The 27,076-nt window shown below is 35.4% G+C and overlaps 1 protein-coding gene across 1 annotated transcript; it reads left to right on the top strand.

Moving 5' to 3' along the window:
- The first annotated feature begins 8,548 nt into the window (after positions 1-8,548).
- Positions 8,549-25,387, top strand: LOC116174667 (general odorant-binding protein 57c-like). Its single transcript, XM_031492611.1, has 3 exons — positions 8,549-8,628; positions 24,786-24,970; positions 25,022-25,387. The coding sequence occupies exons 2-3, from the start codon at positions 24,917-24,919 to the stop codon at positions 25,385-25,387; spliced, it is 420 nt and encodes a 139-aa protein (XP_031348471.1). The 5' UTR covers positions 8,549-8,628; positions 24,786-24,916.
- The last annotated feature ends 1,689 nt before the right edge of the window (positions 25,388-27,076 follow it).

The following is a 27,076-nucleotide window of genomic DNA, read 5'->3' as shown; positions in this document are numbered from 1 at the left end:
CTTAGTGTCAATTTTCCCAGCAACTATTAATTCCTCTGTAATTTCCCACACAATCTTTGTTCCTTCTTTTGAAAATTCCATTCTTCTCCTCCTTTCCGTACTTTGTTTACTAGATTTCTCATTCTTTCCTTGACCGTATCTATGACGAAAATCCTATCCTCCTTGCCTACCTCGTCTCTCTTTATCGCTTTCCCTTTCTTCAGCCTTTTTAATTACTGCTCGATCTCATCTCCTTCAACATCCTCTCTTCCTACCTCTTTCATAGCCCCCTATTTCTCCTGATTTCCTTACAGTAACTTGACAAAGAATTCTCCCCCCCCCCTTCTTCCTTCCCCACTTGTTCTATTTTTATTTTCGCTCTACTTATCACTCTCTAAAAATCATTTTCTGTGAGTATTTCCCTCACTGGCTCTTTCTGTTTCTCTATCTTTTTTTCTTTACATTTTCTTTTGTACATTTTTTCTGTTCCTTCACTTCTTTCTCCTCTATTTCGCCTTTTCTTTTTTATTCCACTACTATTCTTTTCTCTCTTCTGTAAACTCTTTGTCCTACCACTCCTTTCTCCCCCCCCCCCCCCCCCCGCAGTTTGTGTCCACGTTATTGCTTTTTAATGTTCGCATTTATATTAATCCACTCCTCAGCATTGCCTCCTACTTCTTCTTCTTGTTCTTCTAGTCTCCATCTGTACATCTCCACAGTGTCGCTTGTCTATAACTGTATCTCTCTTCGTCTTTGCGTCTTTTCATTCCTTGATCTCCTTATCTTCTCTTTTTACACTTAATTCCATCGGTTGGTGATCCGATTCTATCTTTGTTCCTACATTAACTATTCCCTGCCGTACTTTTTCACTTAGTCTTGTGTTATCAATTACCGCCTTTCTCCTTCCTACAATGTATGTGATTTGTCCGTCCCTGTCGCCCCCCATATTTCCGTTAAAACTCACCGACCTCTCTTTTCTTTTTGCACTCCTTACCTTTTTATTTTCTACCCTGTATCCCATATCTACCCATTTTTTTCTATTTTATTTCTTAAGTCTGTCATTCCTTCTCTGTTGTATATAGTTATCACTCTCATTTCCCTCCACTTCTACTCATTTAACCTCATTTATTTTTTACCCCTGTTAATACACATACTTTTGCTCTTCTTTTAATTTATCCAACTTCCACATGTATTCATTCGGAACAGTCTTTTATTTTCACTTAATGCCTTATCTCTATCCATGATTCCATCATCCTCACGATATCATATGATCTTGAAAACTTACAGAGTTGAGTGTCTTTACCAGCCATCCTCACTACATTCTAGAATATCATTTTCATGTTGTCAATTTTTACTTCGTTTTTCTCTCTACTTCTGTTGTTTATGTCTTACCTCCTCCCTCCTGTCTCCTTTTCTCTATCTTCCCTTTTGCTGTTAGTTTCTCTCTCCAAACTCCGCCCTTTCCTCTGCCGTTACTTTCTTTCGTCTCTGTTCTCACTAATCCTTTTTCTTAGGTAATCCATAACGTGTATTCTTCATCTTCTACCATTAACTTCCTATATCTCCATCTTACTTTATACTATATTATAAATTACCCAGTCCACGGATTGGATGTGGTTTAGAGAGATTAGAATGGGAAAATTTGAGAAGTATGATAGGCGTTATGTCGGTATAAACACCCCATTTAATGACGGGATATCCTGCATATGAGAATATTACAATTCATTAAACAAGTTTACGAAATAAGCAAAGAGTTGGTTTGTTTTATTTGAATTTGTATTTTAATGTTTGTTCTTCCTTTTAGATTTGTTTGTAAATTCATAAGATAAGATAAGATGCTGGTTATTTTACGTACTTTATAAAGGCCATATTTTGTCGTTTGCGATACGGAGTATTGTTGTTAGGCGAAATCTAATTAACGCACGTGTTCTGGTGCTGGTCACGTTTCGAAGAATTGCGCGTTTCATGTTGAAAAAGTAGGGACGTGATTGGCAATTTATTTGAGATTTAGTAAAGGAGTTAATTTTATTGTGGAAGTGATTTTCTTTAAATATGTACCGAGTAGAGTAAAAACTAGGCTGCTAGTTTCGCGACGTTTAAAGAGCGTTTACATTTGTTTACGCTACATTCTCGGGCAGTCAGCCTTATTTATTTTGTTGAAGACGCAGTACGTCATTTTTTAAATTTGTGTAGAAAAAAGTTAACTAAAGTGGTGTAAAAAGTTTAACAAATGTTACGGAAGAAGCTGTTTGAAGTTAAAAAGCAAGTAGTTGTAGTGCAGTCATTAGAAGTTAAACTTTCTACCGTCCGAATGATCACCGAAAATTTGTCAACTTATTATCATGTATGCGCAGATTAAATAGATTATTTTAAAGAGAACTGTGAGTAATTTTAAGATTTCTTATTTGTCGACAGCCTGCGTGCGGGGTAATATGCCCAAACAAACTTTGAAATCTTTTCTTTCTTTCAGGAATCTTCTTGTATGTCTTTCACCTGGTCTTTCATGTGTTTCGGAATAAATGTTGATTGATTTCATAAGTGAAATTGTCGAATTTTTATTTGGTAATTTAAATAATAATGATGCCGAGTAATATAATGACAAAATGAAACAACTTAGTAGTAATAAGAACTAAGAAGAAGTCATTAACAAACGTAGTAAAAGACGAAACTGTAGTAATTAAATCGACAATTTCAAATTTTAATGCAGCATTAGGAAGTTTGGAGCACAATAATTGAAAACAAATAAAATTGAAAAGGTTTTAAACGATAGAAATTCACAGATCAATTATTTATATTTAAAGAATGCCATAGACGAACATATTTCGAGGTGATTATGAGGGGACACTCCATCTTGAAACTCCAAACGGGATGAAGATAAAGATAAATTTCAGGGGTGAAGTTTGCACCAACGGTGTAAGTAACAATTTCGGAGTGAATACACTATAAGTAGGTGCTTTTAATGTAACGAACAAAAGTTACCAGTTACAATTATGTAGAATAGAACAATTCTTATGCAAACTTTAGCATAGCATACCACATATTCCAAAACCTCAATTGCCTGCCTTAAATGCAATTAAATACCCAAAGGTATACGTTTCAATTAATAGCAATCATGGCTTTTTAATAAAGAATTCCGAAAGGCATCCTTTATTCGTTGAAATCTAGTTAGTCGAAGACAAAAGCTTCTAAATAATTGAAATACGTGGCAGCAGCAGAATTACCCGAAACCTTAAATTAGTAATTTCGTAGTTATGGATTCTTTATGGAAATTACCCACTCATTTGTCTCGTATTCTGCTACGAGATAAACAAGCAACCCTGCACTGACGTGCAATTTAATATTATTCCTGTTTTGTACAATTAAAGTTGAAGATATACGTTATATTAGCGGGATATATTTCGTAGCTTTAGGGCATATTCTCACGTTGAAGTTGCTCATTTCTGTAAGACGCGATAACTTCTGATAACACAACCACTTAAACATAAACTTGAGTTAAGTTAGACAAGAAAGTGAGAAATATGAGAGCGAAACCCATTCAAAATTGAAGCTCGAGCAACAGGGATGATGCAATTCTGTTATAAAATACAAGTGTTGCCGAAACGATAAAATCTTATTCGGGGTGTAATGTAACAATATTATGAATACGAAAATTTTATTTATGGGTTAACCGGCTAAAAAATGTATACCGACACGTAAAACGAGCTTAAATTATTGCCACCTGTGTACTTATACGTCACACAGACACAGTTTTCGAAATAATTTTTGTTAATTACTGAAACTAGAGTTTTAAACATCACCAATTTCAAGCGAATACGTTTGAAATTTTGGTTCAACTAAATAGGGGTTAAAACAAAAAAAAATGATGCAGATTATTGAAATTTCCAGTCTCATTTACTTCTCGCTGTAGCCAATCAGTTTTTGGATGTGCTTCTGTCGGATTAACTGACGGCAAACGCAGATGTCATTACAGAATAATTTGCAAAATAAAAATCGACTTTCTAACTGACAAGACGGCCTGTCAATCAATAAAGCAATAAACGACTACGTAAAAAAAATTAACGTCCACCCCCAAACAAGCAACGATTTACGTCCGTCTCTTCTATTTAAACATCCTTAACAAATTAATGCCTCGTTGAACGATAAACTGCACCTGTGTTTTCTAATCTTGAAATTAATTATCTTACGCAGTGATAACAAAACTTCTTATCTACGACCGGTGATAAACTTTTACACATCCTACGCAATGATCCAGATGTTTCTTATTTTTGAGCAAAAATTAAAACAAAGCAAAATGCGATTATTTAAACAAAATTAGTTCATTAAATATATAATTCTGATACAAAACGTTGACCTCGAATTCAACAAATTGAGCGACTTTTCTCAAAAACGTCAAAAATTCACATACAGGATGACCCATCGATATTTTAGGCGTTGATACATAATAAAACGCACGCATGGTGTAGTTTACACAACATTCCTCCCCGTAAATTGCCTCAGAAAGTCAAAAATTACATAAACCCCCTTTTAACACTAAACAAAACCGTTGTAACTATATTTTGGTCAGTTTAGCAACTGATTTCCTTTCTAGAGGCCAGGATTGCTCCTAGACAGTCGGACACGGTAGCCTAAAGAACAACTACCTAGTCAAAACAAGACTCTACAGCATACCATGCTAGACCCTCACTTATTAAAATATGCTTATTTTTCTCACTTTTGAACGAGTACGTGCGGCGAACCGTTGATAAACTCGAACAGTTGTTTGAAGTGAGTTGGGGCTCGGTTCAGCGAATTTTGTCGAAGGATTCGGGCACGTCACGAGTCACTGCAAAGTTTGTGTCGCGGCTCTTGACTGATTAAGAGAACGAGCTCCTTTGTTTTTTCGATGCAAAAGGGATTATGGAATCGGAATTCATTCCAACAGGTCAGACCGTCAATCAGGTTTTCTACTTGTAGGTTTTTAAGTGGTTGCGCAACAGTGTGAGGCGAAGAGGACCCGAAATGTGGCAGGCTGATGTTTGGTTTTTCCACCACGACAATGCCCCAGCTCACACCGCCATGTCTGTAACCACTTTCATGGTATTGCCGCTAACGGAGAGTACCTTCAAGGAGATTTTATACAACAGCACAAATACACTTCTGGAAACTTTTGAGTGCCCCCTCATATATCCAATAAAGGAAACAAAATTAAGAACACGCAATCACCGAATCCTATTGCTCCTACTGTAAGGGCGCCAAGTAAAAATGCTATGTGTTCCACGTTGGGCGCCAAATAAAATGCTATGTGCATTGGCAAACTGTCACTAAACCACCCACATAAATATCTGTCCAACTAACTCACTCAAATTCATGTACTGACAAAACCTTTAAAAGAAATACGAAACCAGTTCAAAGAAATATAAATTGTGCACAACTCTTGTGCAGATAAAGCGCATTTTTTTAAACCGAAGTAGCTTTTGCTTTGACATTACCAATGGATATATTTCTTGCAGACGTCTCAATCGCCCTTTGTGAGTACCGTCTTCAAAATCCGAACAATTCGTGGGGGCCTCCCATTTAGACAGCGAAATTTGATGACCGTCTGGCACACCTTCAAGGTATAGGTGCAAAAAATTCCAGGACTCTAGGACCATTCCCCTAGAAGTAGTTCGAAACGACAGAAGTGGGTCCGGACGGATGGACGAACAAAACGCAAACAATAGCCCATTTTTTCTATTAAAAATTACGCTAAAAGTATTATTTGAATTGCGCGCGACGAGTTTGTTCCATGGAAATCCGCTTGACATCACCATCTTCGTACAGATTACAAGGCAGTTTGTCGAATGCACATATGGTTACTCGTTGATTAGCAACGTGGTTGTTTGTGAAGTGTGTTATTTTCTCTTTGACGGATATTGGAATTAGTGACTTGAACGAGCAAATAGTTGCTGTGAAATTTTGTGTTACAAAAGTAAAAAAAAGTCACAAACTACTTTGTAAACGTAAAACACGCCTCCGTTAAACTCAACCTAACCTTCACTTTTATTACGACGTAAAGAACACTCTTTAAACACTCTCTAGCTTTCTTCTGTCTGACTGTCTTTTAAAATACCCTGAAATACGGATATATGCAAAAAACACTTTTCAAACGTCCAACACCAAAGAAGCTCCGAAGCCCGTTCTCTTTAAAACAATTGGTTTTCTCACTTCTGTTCCTCCTTCCTTAAGAAAAGACTGCTTCTTCAAATGAATTAACATATTCAGCAATAACATGTGCTTATCTTGAAACTTATTAGCTTACGCAGCGATAACTCTTACCGTGAACGATTAGGGATTAATTTTGCAATAAAAATAAACTTAATATTTTAACACGTAAATCAATCTTTACAATAAAATAAAAAAGTGATTGTTTAAACAAAGCTAACAACATTAAGTATTCCCATATATAATAAATAAATACGTTTTTTTTATTCCCATTAATAAAAGAAGTTTGTAAATTCTATACTACAGAACAAAAACATACAAAATTTACTTCTAATTGGATAAGTAGTATAATAACATTGTGGTTAGGGAAAAAGGCCCAGCATAAACGAGTTATGCTGCCCTTCGATGGTAGTAGAAATTCAACATAAGATTTGGTTTAAAAGTTACAGTCTGTAAGAAAATGAATCTAAACATGGTCCAGCTGCAGTTGCGTTAAGAATTAATTCGATTATTTTTAAGTTTAAAATTTCCAGGAAATTTTCCTTTTGACAAAGTGTAATCAGAAGAATGTTATTATTTAATAATTTTTATGAGAGATGATGTATTTTCTAATATCCAGTTCTGAAGTAGTCTGTATGTACGTGGGCTTCTATTACAATTTTTTAGATATTGTGGAAGACAGTTGTAAATTTTGGGGCCTAAATAACTATATGAATTCTGAAATATTTTTTTGTTAATTTTAAGAAGTCGTAAATGCTAATTACTTATACCTCGCGTGACCACATTGAAACAACTTGAATACAAAATAAAGTATACCTCGAATCGAGTGACATGATCCTTAATCTCAATTTATAACCACATTTAACCTTGAAATAAAAAATTTAATTTGAAATTTAAATACAGCGTCACCCATCATTACTACAGGTGCCGATGTCCAACACACTCCTCCTTTGTCGAAATCAAAATTTTTTTTCCCTGATGGGTAGGAATTAAACAAAAATTTGTATTAAACCGGAAAGCACATACCCAATATCAAACACATGCAATCCTTCCTCTGGTTCTCGAGAAAGAATAAAATGAAGTGTAATATTGGGGCTTCGGAACGAGACATTTTTGCCTGCATTTTTGTTATTAAAAAAAATACCGTTTATCGACCGATTTTGTTGGCACAACTCAAATGTAACGCCCTGTATAGCATGTATTAAACTTGCAGATAGAAAACTGTTGCGGCAGTTGAAGCATTTTTCACTTTGTATTTTATTATTATTATTGGGAAGAATTTTTTTTCTATACCACCCAATTTTTTACATACATAATTGTTATCTACACCCTTATTAGACAGAGAGTGCTCGAAAAGTATGGAATATCGTATACATATACTTTAATTTTAGGAATATGTAGAAATTAATTCATAATTTTGACCTCTGTTAATGTGTTTTTTTCGTCACAATGACAGTAATAAACGTTATTCTATTCTATATCTTTTGACTCTATAAAAAATGCTTCTCTTGTTCAAATCTCTTTGTGCAGCATAAACTGATATTCATTTGTTACTTTTCCGAAAAACCAAAAGGTAGTGAAATCTTTTTGTTCTCATTTCTCTTCGATATTGTTTCCTAACATTTTCCCCAAAAGTTTCAAAATCTTTAATTTTCTCATCTACCATGTCGTACCAAATCTTAGCATCTCCTTTAATTCATTATACCCCTAATCAAATTCACCTCCTCATATTTTGTAAACTATGCCCCATACATACGCCTATTGTTATTTCTAACGAACGCTTATAAATTCTTAAAGAAAATCGTTGGGTTCATTTCTTTTCCCGCGTACTCTTTCCCTACCATAATGCAAAAATCCTAATTTATACATGGGCGAACCCCTTTCTCGATTTCCGTGTCATATTTATGAGATCTCTCCACACAACCTTGTATTAGTTGCTGTGTATCATGTTTTCACTTCATCATAAGCTTTAGTTACCTCGAATTAAATTAATTAATCATATCCTGTGCATCTAAACGACACCAATCGCACTAACCAATCTGGTTTTTGCACAGCGATAACTGTCAGCCTCTTTCTGTACATTTTGCACCTCGCGTTGCCATATTTCTCTTTCATCCACCAATGTTCGATTACATCTGGCATAAAAATCAACTCTTCATTTCTTCGCCAATTCCATTTTATTAATTGTTTACTATCCAACCCTCATTTTTTTCCAAAACTGACTTTTATAGCGTTGTCACGACCACTTCCACTTTTTATAAAACCCGCACAATTTGAGGTAAACTTTAAGAACACATATTTTATCACATAGATAAAACTATGACGTATCAAATTAAATAAATGTTTATCTAATAATTTTTTATTCAATTTCAGTCAATATGTGGTCATAGTGTAACACACTATGATGTAGTAGTATTCCTTTTTGGACAGTGTTTATATGACGTGATAGTCTACTTGTTTTAGTTTCAGGTAGATAATATGTTTGGTTTATACGAATATTAATATCGTGCTATTCTCAGTGTAACTTTTTTGGGTTTACAGAATCCGCTGCATTTAAGTGTATCTAATGGAAATAGTAGCGTTTATTTAAAAAAATGACGCATACAAAATTACCTTAAGTATACGTTTTAATCTCGGAATGTTATTTCGTAAACCAACTCATAGTATTTCTCCCAATAAAAGGAAAAACGTTCCCCCTTTAATAAAGCATATGACACTTTTACGACGTCATGCATTAATATTATCATATTTTATGCCGATTTGAATATATAATGAAACAGGAAATGTGCATCAAGCTTAGTTTCTTAATATTTTATGGAACTTCACCCTACCAATATCTGCACATCAATATAACACAGCATACACACCGTGTTGATCTTTGCTTTTGAATAGCCCGAGGTTTATGTTCGGACTTTATCAGGCAATACCGAAGCAATCCCCATTCAGCTTTTCTTGGGGATTTAATGCTTTATGTTACCTTGCTGTGTGACTGCGATCAATTCCGCTTTCGATTTCATAGTCATCAGGCGACGACATTTACCAATTTGCGGTAACAAAAACACCTGACATCGTCCCATACCTAATTTAGCGAATTGAATGTCACTCTGTTACAAGGTATCATTATCCTTGCGTCCCACTAAACGGGTATCAACACGTAACCGTGCAGTATTCCCAGCAAACGAGCTTCCATATGGTGTTAAATAAAATATACTTAATTTCCCGGAAAGTACACACTGGTATAATTGATACCTATTGGATCATGATTATTGTTGTTATTCGATACAGGAAACGACATTTGTCGGTATTGTTTTCTGTGCACTGTACAGGAAGTATACATAGGTAACAAGCACCTTTTTTCTCTCCTCATAAATGATTTCGATTATAATTTTGGGGTAGCGATAGCTAATAAAGAGTTACGCCGGCAATTTACGTAAATGACGTTTAATTACACTTCAATTGACAGTAATTTACCGCAGACGTAAATTAGCTCCGCAACCCCTTAGTCTAGTACTGCTTAAATACGCATATGTAGATTATAGAACTTGTGTTATACCGTAATTCAATCTGTTGATCGTAATCCCGAACGCGATTGAATACAATTTTCGTAATGTGCAGTAGTGAATTAGAGTCAGAACACACCACCAAACTAAGTTAAAAATTTAAGGAGATACTTCGGCGAATTGTAAAGTTTCCATAAAAGTTTATATTTTACAACTTGAAAGTTGTAATGCAAAAGATGTGTGTTAATACTTTGCATATCGGCGCAAATTTACTGTTAGTATTGAACACACTTTAGTACTCTAAAGTTTGCACATTTGCATAAATTAGCGTCGAGTGCCAAGTTAAGTGCGAATCAAATTGTCACATAAACTATAATATGGATTTCTTATAAATTTGCGAAAAACGCGAGCAATATAGATAATAAAATGTCTTTCCGAAGTGGATGTAAACGTAAAAAAATGGATATAAATAGAACTTATGAATCGGGGATATTTACTGTTGGACGTAATATATTAAATGAATAGGTATTTCGTTCACCAAACAATCATAGTATAACGTAATGTAATAAATATAGATTCGCACCCATTTCTTATATATTATGCGTGTCCTGTTATATACGAAAGTAGATATATTTGTAGGGCGGTAAAAGGAAATGATTATATCTACGCTTCGTTTAGTTGAGTAATTTTGTTTTCTGAAGAAATTAGTGCTTGCACTTTTGAATTACGTATGGTTGTTATTTGAAGTCAATACTTTATCTGGTGGAGATCGAAGGGGTTGATTTTATTAATACTTATTTCCAAGAGAATTAAATTCAACCTTCAAGTTTTCTTCGCTGCGAAAAAATCTACCACAACACAGTTCCGTATAAAAAGCGATCATTAACGAGCTCCTAGCGAGTTCATGATTTCTGTCCATCCGTTCGTCCGTCCGCCTGTGGACAAGATAACTCCCGAACGGTTTCGAATTTTTCAATTCTGTTTTCAGTATTTTGTTTGTCATCACCCAAGAAGGAACTGATTAAATGTTCAGTGTCCCAGGAGCTTATCGTTTGCTATATTTACAAGTCACCCTGCCAAATATTAATAATCAAATACATAAAAGGAGCAAAACGTTAAGTATCACATTACAACAAAACAAAGGGACAAGTTGTGGCAAACATCAGTATAAAGTAATTAATTCTCAATGCCAAGAGCAATATGTACGATTCAATGACCTAACGCACGTCACTCACCTCCAGATGAAGCACCCTGTAAATAAACAGTAACATGTTCATGCAAAAGACAGAAAATATGCTGCAATACATTTAATTATAGATTATCAATGTAGTGTCGATGTTTCCAAATACAGCACCATCCACGAATCGCTATAATATTTATTAGATCGTTTAAATTCAGCATTCTCTAATTGAACATCAACCCTAAGAGAACGTACTGTAACTAAATATAATATGGCAGGTAAAACCAGCGCTAGGAACAAAAGGGATACTGTAAATTGAAAAACAACATATTTACGTATAAAAAATAATGGAATCTTGCCGTGGGTATCTTTATGCATTTAATTCAAAGCATGATCAGCGTAATTATAAAAGAGCCATTTGTATTTTTAATGCGCTATAAATGACAATTCCCATGCTGCACTGAAATGTTAATTTAGCAAATAATCTAACTGGATCACGTAATTACTAGATGGATGCAATAAACGTAAAGATAAAATGAGGAATACGTCACCAAAGTAATTGCAATCGAAACAGACACAGTGACTAGGTATTTGAAAAGTAAAAATTGACAGTTTTATTGTAAATTATGGCCCATTTGAATATAGGGCAGTGAATTAAAAAAACACGTGTTCTACTGAAACTATAAGGGAATGCAATCCCGCAGCAAAATCTCAATCCCGGTATTTGCGGGATTGTTAGATGTTAATCCCGCGGGATCCCGGTATTTGCGGGATCTCGCAAAACTTTAAATAAATTGGCAAATAAGCAATTCTGTGCGGTTAACTTCTGTATTAAAATATATCGCTAATTATCACAATATTTAACAAAAAAGTACCTTCGGCCTAACTTAGAACTCAAAAAAACCTTACCTGTAAAGCACAAAAAGTCTTCTAAAGTGCCTCAAAAATCATAGTACATATTTAACGAAAAAAGTTTAACAATTATTTAAAAAATAATTCGCCGTTATCAGTTTCATTAACAAAGTAAACAGAGTCGTCTCCTTGGTCGACAAATCCCTCAGTCCCGCAAATCCCGCGGGATCCCGCTCCATTTATGTGCGGGATTAATCTCGCAAAGATGCTGCGGGATCCCGGTATTTCGGGATCCCGCAATCCCGGTATTGCATTCCCTATTTTCCAGTCTATAACTTTTGATTGAGAAGTCTGATCGAAAAAGTACGAATTGTTTTGGATTCTAGCCGTTTTATATCTCTTTTTATCAGAGACGGGCGAAACACTGGAACTGGAACCGGAACCGAAAATTATTGAAGTTACGGTCACAGTGCTTCCAAATTCTGATAAATAATGATAATATAAAAAATGAAACATACTGTAAGTGTAAAAGTTTCAAAGAAAGTACAAAAATTATAATTAAAAAAATCACATTTGCAACGTTTACCTATTGCTAAAATTACTTCTTAAATTTCAATTTCAAGTTTCATATTATTTATGTCAAATTTAGATAGTCAGGTGAACACGTGGAGGCATAGAGACACACCCTCCTATCGTAATCCAGAATCCAAAAATCCTGATAGACGGACATGATTTCTATCCAAAATTTAATTGTTTCTTTATAGGGTGTCAAGTTACAAAATTTCATATTAGTATGTGTCCACTTTTTAAATGGAACACCCTATATATTTTTGTCTTTAACTTTCAATAATTTATGCCGCCAAATGGAACAATAAACACAATTTCTTATGTAATATTTATTATTATAATTCGGGACCTATGTCAATCGATAACACCAGTTACTTTATACAATTTAATTATTAAAGAGTTATACCGGGTGTTCGTAAAGATGGTGTAAGTACAAAAGGGGCTAATTCGTTTGCTTTTTTTATGATGAAGAGTTCATGTCCTAAAACGGTTTATTACCGATCTACAGGTTATTATAGTTCTACAATTTAAACCTTTAATTTATAAACATATGCAAACACAATTGAATGCCAACTGTTAAAAGTAATAAAAACAAGATATTACCCAATTAAAACCAGGGCCTACTGGACCATTTTAAAAATTATACTTCCATTTAGCTATCTACAGAAAAGTGATTTTCATTTTTTTAAATAGTGATCACAAATACGAAAGAACTACAAGAGACTAACAATTTTCTAAACAAACCAGAAAATGAAATTATTCTTTCACATTCTAAGTTCAAGGGTTAGAAAATGTAACACGACTCATGAAAAATCAACACCCTGTAGATGCTCACTAACATTGACATGGCCAATGATGTAAGTCCTTCAGATTAACTTATATCTAAAAAAATGCAGGAGATATAAAGAAAAAAATTTGAAATTTTAACACCCTGTATATCGGTAACAAATCGTTTGCCGACCTATGTTTATATTATAAACTTTTGGTCATAAAATAAGCCAAAGAATTAACCCCTTCCGTATTTAAACCAGGTTAAAGGCAAGTTGCAAAAGAAGTAACTGGTTGGGCTACAAGCAGGTAACAAAACAAGGTGGATGTGCAACAGGTGACATCATTTTCTGAAATAAAACAAACACGGAAAATTACATGGCATTTAAAGGTTAATTCTACGTTAACAGAATATGTGGAAATTAGTGAATCGCAACTCACACAGTACACAGATTGTAAACCGAAGAATTCTTGTTAACAGATTTCCAACCCAGGAAACTCGCCCCTCGTGCGGTGTATCCGAGCTTACAGTTGAGATTTGACGTCAGTCGCGGCATAAGGTGTTACAGTTATGTATATATCCACGTGACCGTCCCATGAAAGGTGAAAACTGTTAGTTTACGTACAAGTTCATCCACGTATTTAATAGAGAGATCGAAATTTATAAATCCAACTAATCAAAAATTGAGCAAGTATTTACACAAAAAATGAAAAAGATTTCAAAACAATAAAATATTAAGGTAACTATCCCTAAGAGGAATAGCTAATTCATTATCATTATAAACGATTTTATAAATATATTATATGAGCCGCATTCAAATGAATATTTCTGCGACATTTAAGTGATTTATCGGTACCATCTTCAATGTGAGGTCCAACTAGTTAACTTTAAAAATTCAAGAACTTCTAGTAAGAGCATTCGGTATTGATAACAATCCACGCATCATAGTAAAGTTATAAGTGTTTGTTAGAATGGACATTCCGTGAGAACCCACATGTGGAATCTTTAGCAAACACAATATAATATAGGATACGTTTATTTAAAGCGATTTATTATTCAAAGCGGAATAGATTAGGTACTGAACATTTCAAGGTACAAGTTGCATTGATCGATTGAAGTTTATCTAATATTCCATTAGTAAAGGAAATCTAAAACACTATTCTGCTGTATTACGGAACTGGTTAAAGTTAATAACAAAAAAAAGACGATAACAAACTAATTGTGTACATTTCAAAACTAGTTTGTTATTCTGATCACATTTTAACTATGTGTGTAGTGGCCCCTCGCTTTGATACGATTGTCACTCAGGTATCGCCAATTAAACGTTGTATAACGGCTTAGTCACATTTACAAATCAAGTTTAAGTTCTTATATCGTGATCACGTTTCCAATCTAATTCATTACCTAGACTTCTTTAATATTCGTAATTAATCAAACACCTGGTACAAAATTCTACTCAAAATAAATTCACGCATCTTTGGATGCTAAATCACAAAAAAAATTACCAATATATTTGGTTCATTTATTATTGATAAAAAATACACAAATTTCTTTACGGGATAAATTCCCGTGGGTCGACTCCTTTAGGCATGTTAGAATGACTTTAAATGTCCAAAGTTAGATTTAGATTTAGACAGTCAAAAAAAGCAGGAATTAATTATCTTTAACTTTTTTACCGGTTGCCGTTTAATGTAGATCTAACAACACCCCGTTTACAATTAAGACAGTTGCACAGTTTGATTGACAAACTTATCATGCGATGACCCGACATATTCACGTACGTATTACGAAAGTAACATACACATAATTCGTTCATTTTTAGCGCATTTTTTAAGAATTAAAAAAAATGTGCTGTTGTTTGCGTTTTGTCCGTTCGTGCCTCTGTCCGTTCGTCCGTACGTCAGGACCCACTTCTACCGTTTAGACTACTTCTAGGGGAATGGTCCTAGAGTCCTAGATTTTTTTGCAGTAGGTGGCCTATACCTTGAAGGTGTGCCACGCGGCCATCAAATTTCGCTGTCTAAAAGACCCCCCCCCCCTCCGCGAATTATTTCCTGAGATGGTTTTTGAAAGTAAAACGTGCATAGCTTTTACATACGACAACCAATTGGTCTTAGATTTTCCATACGCAGGCCTTTAGTTGTGCTAAGTTAAACTTTAGGAAATGGGGGGGGGGGGGGGGGGGTTAAACACACTCCTCATGGTATTCTAATTAAAGGTCTCAACGAAAAGAACCGTTTTCTACCAACTATTGCCCTTCTTTCTGTTCTCTTATCAAAGTACGGGGCGGAGGGGGAGGGGGGGGGAGTAGTGGAACTAGTTTTATCCTTCATGGTACTCTAATGAAAGGTCTCAACGAAAGGAATTAATTTCTACCAACCATACCCCTCCTCCTCGACCTCTTATCGTGATCGGGTATATTCCCTTATACCTCATGAACGGATTGTCGGAAGAGGGTACTCCCAAAGGGCGATTGAGACGTCTGCAAGAAATATATCCATTGGTGATGTCAAATCAAAAGCTATTTCGGTTAAAAAAATGCGTTTTATCTGCACAAGGGTTGCGCACAATTTATACTTGTTTGTTATTTGCGACATTTTCAACTGACACTGACACTTCTTGACCTGAAGGACCAATTTTCCAATGAATATAACTTTTGTTTGAAAAGTGCCTGTGTCGATCAGGAGTTCAGTCTTGGTAAACTCATCGAGTGCGAGTCGTTTAACGACTAGCTTGGGAACTTTTTGATTTCTCCTTGCAGGGTAGTTTACAATTTCTGGATTTTTTGCCGAATACGTAGTGGTACCAGCATATATCGTAGTCTGTTAGGCGTGCGGTTTTTCCTTGGGTTTTAGGAATTCCTTCTGGTGTTCGCGCTTGACGGGCCAGTGTCTCGTCCTCGGTCCTGTTTGCGAAACTCGGTTACGAACAGTTCCTTCGAAAATGCTGTGCTGTTTGGCTTGAATGACAGGTTGAACATTAGCGTTTATTGCGACTGCCAGTACTGCTGCCTCCGCTAGAAACCTTTCTCTGTACCGCGAGGAGTGTCCGAATGTTGTGTGGGAGTTGCGTTGCTCAAATTGTCCGAAGAAATTCGACTGGTACGGAGGACGCTGCTAGGCCTAGGAGATGACATACAAATGTCGAGGGTTTCTTGTCTCATAGCTCCTCTCGTTCCAGCATCTGTTTGATTTTCTGTTCGTGGGTGGTACTCAACTTCTTGATTGGTTCAGTTTGCAATGTTTCGTATTGATTCTCCTAGGTGACTTAGTGAAAACATCTCCTACTTCACACGCGTATTTTACCTCGAGGCTGCGTGTTCTCGCTTGTGATTCCGCTGACTTTCTGCTTCTGCGGACCACATTTCCGGATCAGCAGACTGAAATGGAGGAAGTTTCATTTGTATGCGATTAATTTCAACGGGGGCGACCATTTCGATGTTCGGCATTTTTCTATCGTCGGGGTTCTCTGTTTTGTAGGGGTCACCAATGGTTGTTCGGTATCATTTACAATTATGAAACGATTTATAACAACTCACAAATAACTAACTTAACATTATAACAGAGAAGAAAACTAAATGATTGCACACACAGAACGAACTTATAATGTTCTTAGGAGTGCCTTAGCTGGAACTGAAAATATTGACTTACCCTATACTTACAGTTAGCAACGCTGGAGGAACAATTACAAGCAACGCCATCTAACTTTCGTTGTTAAAGATGTCGTACGTTTCGCGCCACCTTCAAATCTCTGTAGGGTTCAGCTGGGACGGAGAGGCACGAGTGGGACTCCTACGTTGTGTTTTACTATGGCGGTGTTGGAACCTGAGACACAGTCGGGAAGGGAATTAAATAAAAGACAGAATTTTTGTGCGTTTGAAGGGAATAAGAAAATTAAATTTATTACGCACGGGACTTCGATCCGCGGAGCAAATTGAAAACCGAAAATCCAGGAACAATTAAAAAGCCTGTCGTATCACATACAGGAAATAAATCGACTCCAGCAACAAAGTACAAACAGAAATACGAAAATCAAACAAATTTCAAATCGTACAACGAAAATCAAGTGGGTAATAGGGTCAAATGTGGATATAAGAACTAATCAACAAGATATTACACAATTACATATGGTAAACAAAATAAGTCATTTGAGTGTAAAACACATGTGCGGTTTAGACAAATCGTAAAATGATAAATTGCATGTACCTAAAGAACTTCAAAATGGGCATGACTTGGTTCCGGCATCTTCCATCATTAATTTAATACAGATTAATTTGATGGGATTAGGGTCCCCCTTTTCGTCGAGACGTAAAGTCTGCAGCCTGCGCGAGATGAAAAAAAGAAACGTACACAGTGAAAAATCGGACTGCATGAGGATCTTCTGTTCTGTTCCCCTCCATTATTCTTCGATGATCTCCCTGGGAAAGCTTTAAAAAATTTGATATAGGGATCAGGGTAAGAATGTTAGACCTTATACAGGATTAACTGCAATATGCACCCCTAATCAGTTTCGGAAAAATTATCACAACATGCTCCGACATGTTCAATAATTTATATCGACGAGTGATTTTCAAGTCTCACAATAAATTGGAGACCTTTTATATTGTAGGTTCAGAGCTTAGCTGCATTAATTCTCTGCATTGGCTTTAATTGGAATAACGTGATCCTGATCCTTGTGGTCAATTTTAATCTCTTGCAATCATTAAAAGCAATTAATTTTGAGGAGATGTCTTCGTATTGCAAGCAACAATTATGTTTTCGGCATTTTGCATTAGATCCCAAGGTTGACAAGCTTGTGTGCCTTAATTAACCCATGTCTCGGATTTATCAAGCATAAGGGGAAACCATTTTAGCAAACCATCCTGGTAAGCTACCTTTGTTTAGAATAGTATATACCATTTCAGAATACAGTTTATTGAGCACCTTATATTTTCTGCAAGGGATAATTACCCAAATCCTTTCCAAAAGTAGCGAAATAGGATTTTTAAGGCATAAATGCGGCACCGTGTTTTTCCATTGTACGTACAATTTGTAACTTTCACTTATAATTGCACAAGAGGTTTGTATTTTACCGAGTAAATTTGGGTTGTTTAGGTAATGAAAATCTGTTGCCTAGCAATTAGACGAAAAAAACTGTCAACTAATAAAAATGCGACACCGCAGGTGGAGCATTTTTAGGTTGACAGTTTTTCGAGTTCAATTGCTAAAAGGCAACAGATTTGAATTGCAACAACACAAATTTACTCGGTTTAAATACAAACCTCGAGTGTAATTCGGCAGGACAATTTAACGAACAAGAAATTCACATAACTAATCAATTACTGACAGACGTCAAACTAGTCATATGGGAAAGGATAATGCGATAATTGGTTCGAAAATGAATAAGTGAAAAAACCACTAGTGCATTTGTCGCTGGAAAAGATGCAGGTAACTTTTGCCGCTGTCAAAGTGACAATTGCACTGCGGCTTATGCGATTTTTTATACATGAGTTGAATTGTCATTGTAAATAAAAATTATATTTTTATCACGTCTATTCCAAACGGTGACTTTCATTATATGAAGTGGAAGTGCGAGGACAAATCTCAATTTTTTTCACCCAAAATAAACGCGGTAAACGTCTAACGCAACTTCGGAATTTTAATACCGCACCGCAACAGAAATAAATCCCGAAAAAATAAATGTCTTATAATATGTTATCCAGTAGTTAGAATCTTTAAAGCTGCAGACAAAGGAAAACTCGCAATTTTCTTGAAGATATGAGTTATTGTAGGAACGTTTAGAAATGCCGACGCTGTTTCCTTTAGTATTTTATCTCGCTATCAAGTCCTAGGCCCCAAAATATCCCTACCCACTCTACAACTCTTTTCTTGTTATATTGTTCTTTATTTTCTAGATTGCAGTCATAGCGACTGGTTGCTCTCTGCTAGTAGAGATGGCTCTAATAAAAGCAAAACGTGATCCTCATACGAGAAACTCGACAAGAATTCTAAATGGCAACAGGTTCTCGGCGAATACGGCTAAGTTTATATTGAATTTTGACTTCCTACTGTTATTTCTACAATGTTGCTCTTTTACATTTTCATTGCTTAAAGGATATTTAAAGTTGTGGAAACTGCGCTTATTTGAAAATAAATTGAAAAAAATTTTTAACACCTAACTTTTTAACGCGGTCTCCTTTACTTCATACACACAAACGACACTCGTAACTATAAAATACTTCTGCTATACAGAATAAAAGAGAAGGAAACTTTTAACGACCGTAATGAAAAGGAAACATTCTACCTGCTGCAACAAATAAAAAGAACAAATTCAGCAACTGCAGAACACACAGAATTATAGAGCTTAATTTGTTAGGTGGTTTGCTAAAAGAATACAAATTATAACTTTATACCGTGCCAGTTATTCGACTTCGTAATGCCTTTCGAAAATACGCGAAGAACGCTTTCCTGCCCTTATATAAAGCTTAATTGACTTCATTTAAATTCCTTGTTTATATACATTTAAACTCGTTAGGTTTAAACTTTATATGCTTACAACAACCTTAGGAAAACCGACCGTTATTAAAAATCCTTTACACTTTCTTTTTACCATAGGGTTGAATTTTATTGTCGTTCCTAATGAAACAAATACCTATACAAAGGGCTCTGCCTAAAATATTCTTGGCTACTGCATTACTCCACAAATAACTCAATCGCAATTAATTAACTATTTCACAATTAAGCCCCCCGTTAACATATTGATTGACTTGATTTTCCCCCCGCCCGTGCTGGAGTTGGAAGCTAAAAAGGTGTTTATGGAGTGATTTTGATTTCTATTTTTTACTGATTGTGGGGGGTCCTGTTACGTGGGCAAGTGGTCCTGAAATAAGGTCCTGACTGTTTAAATACGTATGAAAACTTAATGCGCTGGTTAGTCATGGGATACAGCGGGATTAGTTCAGATTACAAAAAAGATTTTGTTTATTTTGCATTTGTCGTTATGGAGCAATCGTTAAATAAGCCCGGAATAAGCGGAAAATTACTCCACCTTGAGTTAATTTATGACCGACAAGGAATTCAATGTATTGGTTTTGGTAAAAAGGTTTACGTCACGGTATAGGTGTCAATAAAAATAGTAAAATAGTGGGAGGTTTGTGAGTTCAGTTACATCGGTCACCTGTAAATTACCGTAGGGTGGTTTTGTTTTTGTGCAAAATTCGCGTCGAGGTGGTTTTAGTTGTACCAAGATAATTCGCGCTTTTCGTAAAGTACCTGCAAAACTACCGCTGGGTAATTTGATATACTTGTGAGATATATAGGATGAGTATTTTTTTTAATTTTCAGAAATGGAGATCTCTTAAACCGTAAGAGACACAAAGTCGCTTAAATGGAAAAAGTTATACAGAATTTTATGGTGATTAATTTTCCCCTTCAAAGATTTTTGTAGTTCTACAAATAGGGAAGTTATGGTCAAAAAACAAAAAAACTGTCATTTTCGAGAATGAGCTGCCCTTTATTTTCATAGATATCAAAGAGGAATTTTAACAAACCCTTGGTAATTTCTTAGGTAATTTCCGTTTTTGTGGGTTTCGAGTAAATCACATCTACTTTCTTATTTCTTATGGACGACATATTGGATTTCTACGTCGCGTCACTCAGTAGAAAAATATTACAAAACCATTGATACTAAATACATAGGGAATCCACCTTGAATGTTTGCTTTGGGGTTTACAATATATTTCTTACGCCAATAATGCCATAGCTTTTTTGAAATTATTTGTGATTGAAAACAAATGTATTCACTTGTTTCGCACAGTGACTATCAACACGGCCATGATATCATTGCCATAAGAAATACATTACTGGCAAAAATTGAAGATTCATTCCTAAAGGCAATACTGAGTACATATTTGATATCGCAATTTTTATAATTTGGAGTGACGTATAAATCCAATATGGCATCCATATGAAATTAGATGGTTGGTGTGATTTAATCAAAACCTACAATACTTTTATTTTAGTACCAACAGGAAGCTAGGAAAAAATCACTAAGGGGTTTTTTAAAATTATTTTTTGACATCTCTGAAAATAAATGAACGCCAGCGCATTATCATAATTCAAAATTGTTCAGTTCTTTGGCGATTAATTTCGTTAATTGTAGAGAAAACTTTTACATTAAATACCAACAATAGCGGAAGATTTGAATCTCTCTTGAATGCTCTTTTCAACGATACCAAAATTGTTACAATCGGTCAAACGGTTAAGAAGTTAAAGCAGGTTGTTGCAAAAACAATTGAACGCCCCACGCCATCTTTGTTTTTGAAATAACTGAGATTTTGTTTTTACGAAAATGATAGATAAACTGTTTCTCTCTAAAAATGTGAAAAAAAGAATGTTTAGTTTATTATGAGAAATTTAAAGAAAATGAAATTTTAAAATTTAAGATGGCAGTTACGCCCTCTGGTGGTCATTTTTAGAACTTGAAAATATTTTCCAGCGATTCTTCATAATCGATTTACCCAATAATTTTGTTTACCCCTAAGTCATACGACAAACGAGATATGGCCGAGGAACTGTCTTATTGGGTCACCCGGTACGTTTGTGTTCCTTGCCTTTTTTCTTTGAGAACCTACCACTTTGTGGTTCACTGGTAGATCGTTGGTCTATAAATCCGGAGGTCTGGGTTGAGGTGAATTTTTCATCTTTGGCAGAGATGGGAATTACCTTAGACCAGTTTCGAGCATTCTGCTTGTTACTCCGATTTAGGTTTTCCTGAAGTTTCCCTAATTCGTAAGGTAAATACCGGAGTAGTATAGAACAACTTAAGATCCTCTGCAGAGGCAGCTCTCAACACCATTATGCGGGTCACTCTGTAATTGGGCGCAGTAATTCAGGGCCCAGAATAATAATAAATAAAAAAATAAATAAATCAATAGTATTATACAGAGCTTTCATTTTAAAAGGAACCAACGGTTGTCATTTGAATTTTGATAAAAATTGCAAAAACACATCTATTTAGATAGATAGGGAGAAGTTTAAAGGAAGATTTACTTTAATTTAAGGTTTATACTCCCCCACCCTCAGTTTTTAACTTTTTTGAAATTTAATCTCTAAATCATGTTCATGTTCATATGTTTCTTGGCCATCTTGTTTTTATAGGGTGTTTTCTTCCATTAAGAAGGATTATTTCTCTCTTTTTTTAGTATTATATTTATGATTTATGTGCATTGTACAAAATTCCTAAATCATTTCTAATACTTTTACTTTACATTTCTCCTACTATTATAATTTTACCGTTTGTATAGACCTCCTTCCTATTATTTTGAACGAAACCCGATTTCAGGGTTATGTTTCACGTGGGCCAAGAACACGTTCCAGTTGATAGCCACAGAGTTAAATGTCATTCAAGTAATCTTTGCAAGTTTTCTTTATTATCTACGTTATCTTCGTGATGAATGCAAAGTTTGTCGGGAGAAGAGTTCATGTGAATCGCCAATCCAAACAAACCGGCTTCAATTTCGCGAAGGTAAAATTCGAGATCGTCAATATGCACAGGAATAAAATGCCAATTCTCCGCTGTGTTGATATTTATTTTGTCTAATTCGTTTTGTTGCCGGAAAATGCACCCTTTAAATTCCCTACCGTATGCCGTTGTATACAAAATTTTATTTATCGCACAAGACGCTGTCCAAAGACGTCACTCAACTTTACGGAACTTGATCTTAGCCAGCTGTTACGGTTAGCAATCCAACAAATAAATTCTTGGTTTATCATGATGAGTTTCAAGTTCAGGTTATTTAATCCCGGTTATTTATTTTCAAATCGGTTCTCTGATTCTAAAATGTGCCTTTGCGTAGATTTTATCACCTGTAAATAGAAGGCCTTGCTATTTTACTGCAATTCTTCTATTCCTACACGTATAAAATTTCAGGCAATTCAATCCAGAAGTTAAACTACTACCCAAATTTTCACGGCTACTGGAATCGGAGTGGGAAAATTAAGAGCTCAAAGTGCTGGTTTCGGTAACTCAAGTAGCGGGAGAATTCTGTAGTGAAACAAGTTAAAATCCGAAACCGCTTAATGCATATATTTGCCGTCGGTGTAGATTTAGGGTATTTTAATTTAATAACAACTTTAAATTGGTATACGCCACCGTCGACTGTACCCACTTCCCTGAATTGATCACGAATTTGGCGGCAGGATGATACAGCTAGTGACGTTTGGTTAATTATTGGTGGTTGATCCTAGGGTTGATCGTTAACCTCTTTTAATAATCAGAACAAGAATCAAATATATTATGCGGGGTTAATTAGATAGCTACTGAACATAATGGCCATATCCGAGGTAAATTCCCTCTAATTGATTATTTGAATTAAAATGAAATGTGGAAATTGAACGTTTAAAACAAAAAAAAAGCAATAATTCTTAACAAAATCAATCAGTTCTTAATTAATACGGAACTGAATTAAATTTGAACAGATTTTAATTAATGGCAGGCAGACTGGAATATAAGGGTGGGTAATAATATGGATTTCTGAACGTTACTAACTACCAGCCAGGAATCCCTAGGACTGGGGTTTGATACGGATTATACAAACAGGCATTCCTGATACAGACCTGGTACCAAGTGCCGGCCGGTGGCTTCAGAATGGTTACCTACTGGAGGATTTAGGATATAAATTTTAGAGGAAAGGGACAGTAACTTAAAGAACATAGTTTTGTCATTTGCTACATAAAAATGATTACCCAAAATCAGAAACATTAGATTGCTTACAATCTTCGCTTTCCCCAATACGTTTTTTGCTTGTTATTGCCAGACAGATTTTCGTTCACGTTCACTATGAAGCGGAATATGTGTAATTTCTCTATGTTGAACAAAATACAAATTCAAAACTAAATTTTTGAGACGGCAAAGTAACCACCTGTTACTTTCCGTAGGTGCGCTCAGCACTTCGACCGAGAATTTTCGGAAAAAGGATTCGGAAGAGTCTCTACACAGAAAAAGTTGAGAATAGGGACGGTATGTATTCATCGGTGGACTCAAAGCTTCAAATGCGAATGCATTAAAAACGAGGTATGTGAAGAGAATTCTCATCTGAGCCGGAACCGTACAAGTAACGGTCTATGTTTGATATAAAGGGCCTGACGGGTTCTTGAAAGTGTATTCTTGTCCGTCAGTCTTTCTAGCGAATGAAAAAAGTCAAAGGTCAGCAATTTTGAAAGAAACTGTTGGAGTCAATTTGATTTGATATAAGGAACCATAAGCCTAAATCGATCGGTTCTTGAAGTATTTGAGTTTCTTCTACATTTTTGGAAAATACTCATTCACTACATAGATTTTCATATTTGTCAAACGAGATAAACTCATTATTTTTACCATCTACATACATAATGCATAGACTTTACCTAATAATTAAAGATTCACTTGTACAGAAAAATTCCTATTCAATTTCTAATTTCTGAAAAAGCCATCCAAAACTGGTTTTATTGTTAATGGCACCCAACTTGACAAGGTTACCGTTTTCAACACCGTAGAATATGAAGAGTTTAAAACGCTTTACTAGAAGGTAAATATGAAAACTTACAAGCTGCCACCTAAAACTTGCCCTTACTAAGAAATGTATGAAACTCAACTTTGTTTCATGTCATTTACACGTCATGTATCGTAGTAGTATCCATAAATTGATAAATCATGAACTCTCGAACGAATAAGACATGTATTTTTATCATTACAACGATCATTGTGTTATTACGTGAGAAAATATGTTTTTTTATTACAGCCAAAGAAACGCACGTGTGTACAAGTAAAAGAAATAGAATGTCACGGAAGATAATTGTGGAATAACAAAAAAATTGTATAAATAAAACACGGTTGCCAGTTCCGATACAAGTCCATTCGGTGAAAACTACAATGAGAGTTGTTTTACTTCTTATCTGTTGCATCACCGCTATAATAGCTGTTCAGGTATAGTTCCGTAAAAGAATCCTTTGAAGTTTTTTAATACTATCCTTTCAGAAAATGCCTTTGGAAATAAGACAAGCATGGCTCAAAGCAGCGGAACCTGACTTCAGTGTTTGCGTTGCGTCGTCAGGAGTCGATTCGATAGTGGCTTACAATGCTATTGCTAAGAATGAAATTCCCAACGATAGTGCGCTAAAGTGTTTCCTCAATTGTATACAGCAGAGGGCCAATCTAATGAATTCCGTTGGCGAACTTCTCGAGGACGAGTTTGTGAGGGTACTCAAAGGAGTAACGCCGGCTATTGCAAAGAAGTGTGTAGCGCAGACGCAAAACGAAACGGATATCTGCAAGAAGAGTTTCGAGATGTTTTTGTGTATGGTTTACGCGTTAGGTAAACCGTACCCACCTCTGACGCATTGATTTACTAATAAACAGTTTACATATTGTAGTTGGTGTTTTACCACCATTCCTTGTAACCTAAAAACATCTTGATACAGTCAAAAGATTTCTTGGAAAATTTTAATTTTTGGGAGTGGGGGACGGTACGCTTACTACATGGGCTTCCAGGCTGACACTCCTATCATGACGTAACGGTTGGCAACTCTAGGGAAAAATTAGCAAAGCCATCTAACCTTCATGCCTAAACGACGCCGACGGACGTTTCACCGCACTTACGAATCTCGGTAGCAATCGGCTCGGACTGGGCGGTACGAATAAAACTCCTAGGTTGTGTATACAATGGAGGTTTCTTTTATGTGTTGAGACGTGAGACACATTGGGATAATTGAATGAAGAGTTTTTGTGCTTAAGAAAAGAGAAGAAGAGTGTGATATATTATGCACACAACAAAGACCCAGGAAAAAACTTTCTTTGGGAAGAAACACCTGGTATAACACTCTACAATACAAGAAATGAATCAACTACGACAACAAAATGCAAAAAAGGAATACACAATTCATACATCTCAAGTTGCACATATAAAATCGGGTATCATATCAAGTAAAGTGCTGTTCAACAAATAAAAAAAAACATAAAAGCAAATGGAAAACAAGAGAAATAATTTTAATACAGAATCACACTAAACATATCTACGCTTCATTTAGACCAACAGGTTGTATATCTGTAAAATGCTAAATTGCATGTGCATAAAAACATCATCAAAAGGGCATGACTATTAATTTAATACAACTGCATGAGGTTCTTTCCTCACGGAAATAAATTCTTAATCGACACATACAAGTCAATATCACACTGGTAATAATCTTGGATCATGCCATGCTGCAATAAACAAATATCAGCATTTTATGAGAAATGTAAATAATAACGAATTACGACATGAAATTCGGACTGGTGGTTCGTAGGAAAAAAAATAAACTGATTATACATGTAAATACACTTTTAAATCAAAATCAACACGCTACCCCATTCATCGCAACTAGTTCCACGCTAACTTTCTGAGAGTCTTCATAAAGATCTGTTCCTCGGCGTTGGCGCAAAATAGTCGACGACGAAGATATTACGAATGTCGTATACACAGAGCGTTTCGTATCAAATGTAAGGTGTGTTTCCTAACGGTAGAGGTATGTCACCACACAATTGTAACTACAATTTTTAGCCTTTGGGGATTTTTATTGGTGTTGTATAAGTTTAGTGAAGCTTTCTTTTGTTATGTTGCTTTCTGTACCTAGCTGAGACATTTGCAGGTATATTTTCTAAGGCCTTTTTGGGTATGTTAACAAAAATTACGCATTTACCATTTCACTTTGAATAATCATTTTTAGGCTTCTTATTTGTGTTGTCTACTATGTTCCCTACTTACCGGATTGTTGTTTCTACATCGACGACATCCCTGGAAACCGCTGAATGTTGTATTTTCTAAATGTTGCGCAAGGAAGAATCATTTGGGGAGGTCCACCGCCATTTTATCAAGTCAATAACGCCGTAGATGAGTTTCTACGTTACCGGCTGCACAAATTTCACTTCAATTCTACCAACTATTACCTATGTCCTATTTACACACGGAGTTTGTTGGCCTACACTTTGATAATTGTGCTTGACTTGTATTAATGAACGGTTAGGAAAGCTTTACTCGTGTAAATTGCTTTGATA

The sequence above is a fragment of the Photinus pyralis genome, unplaced genomic scaffold, assembly GCF_008802855.1.
Source record: "Photinus pyralis isolate 1611_PpyrPB1 unplaced genomic scaffold, Ppyr1.3 Ppyr1.4_LG6, whole genome shotgun sequence".
Taxonomy (NCBI): domain Eukaryota; kingdom Metazoa; phylum Arthropoda; class Insecta; order Coleoptera; family Lampyridae; genus Photinus; species Photinus pyralis.
Note: the sequence above shows the minus strand (reverse complement) of the source record. Positions and strands in the feature narration are given on the sequence as shown.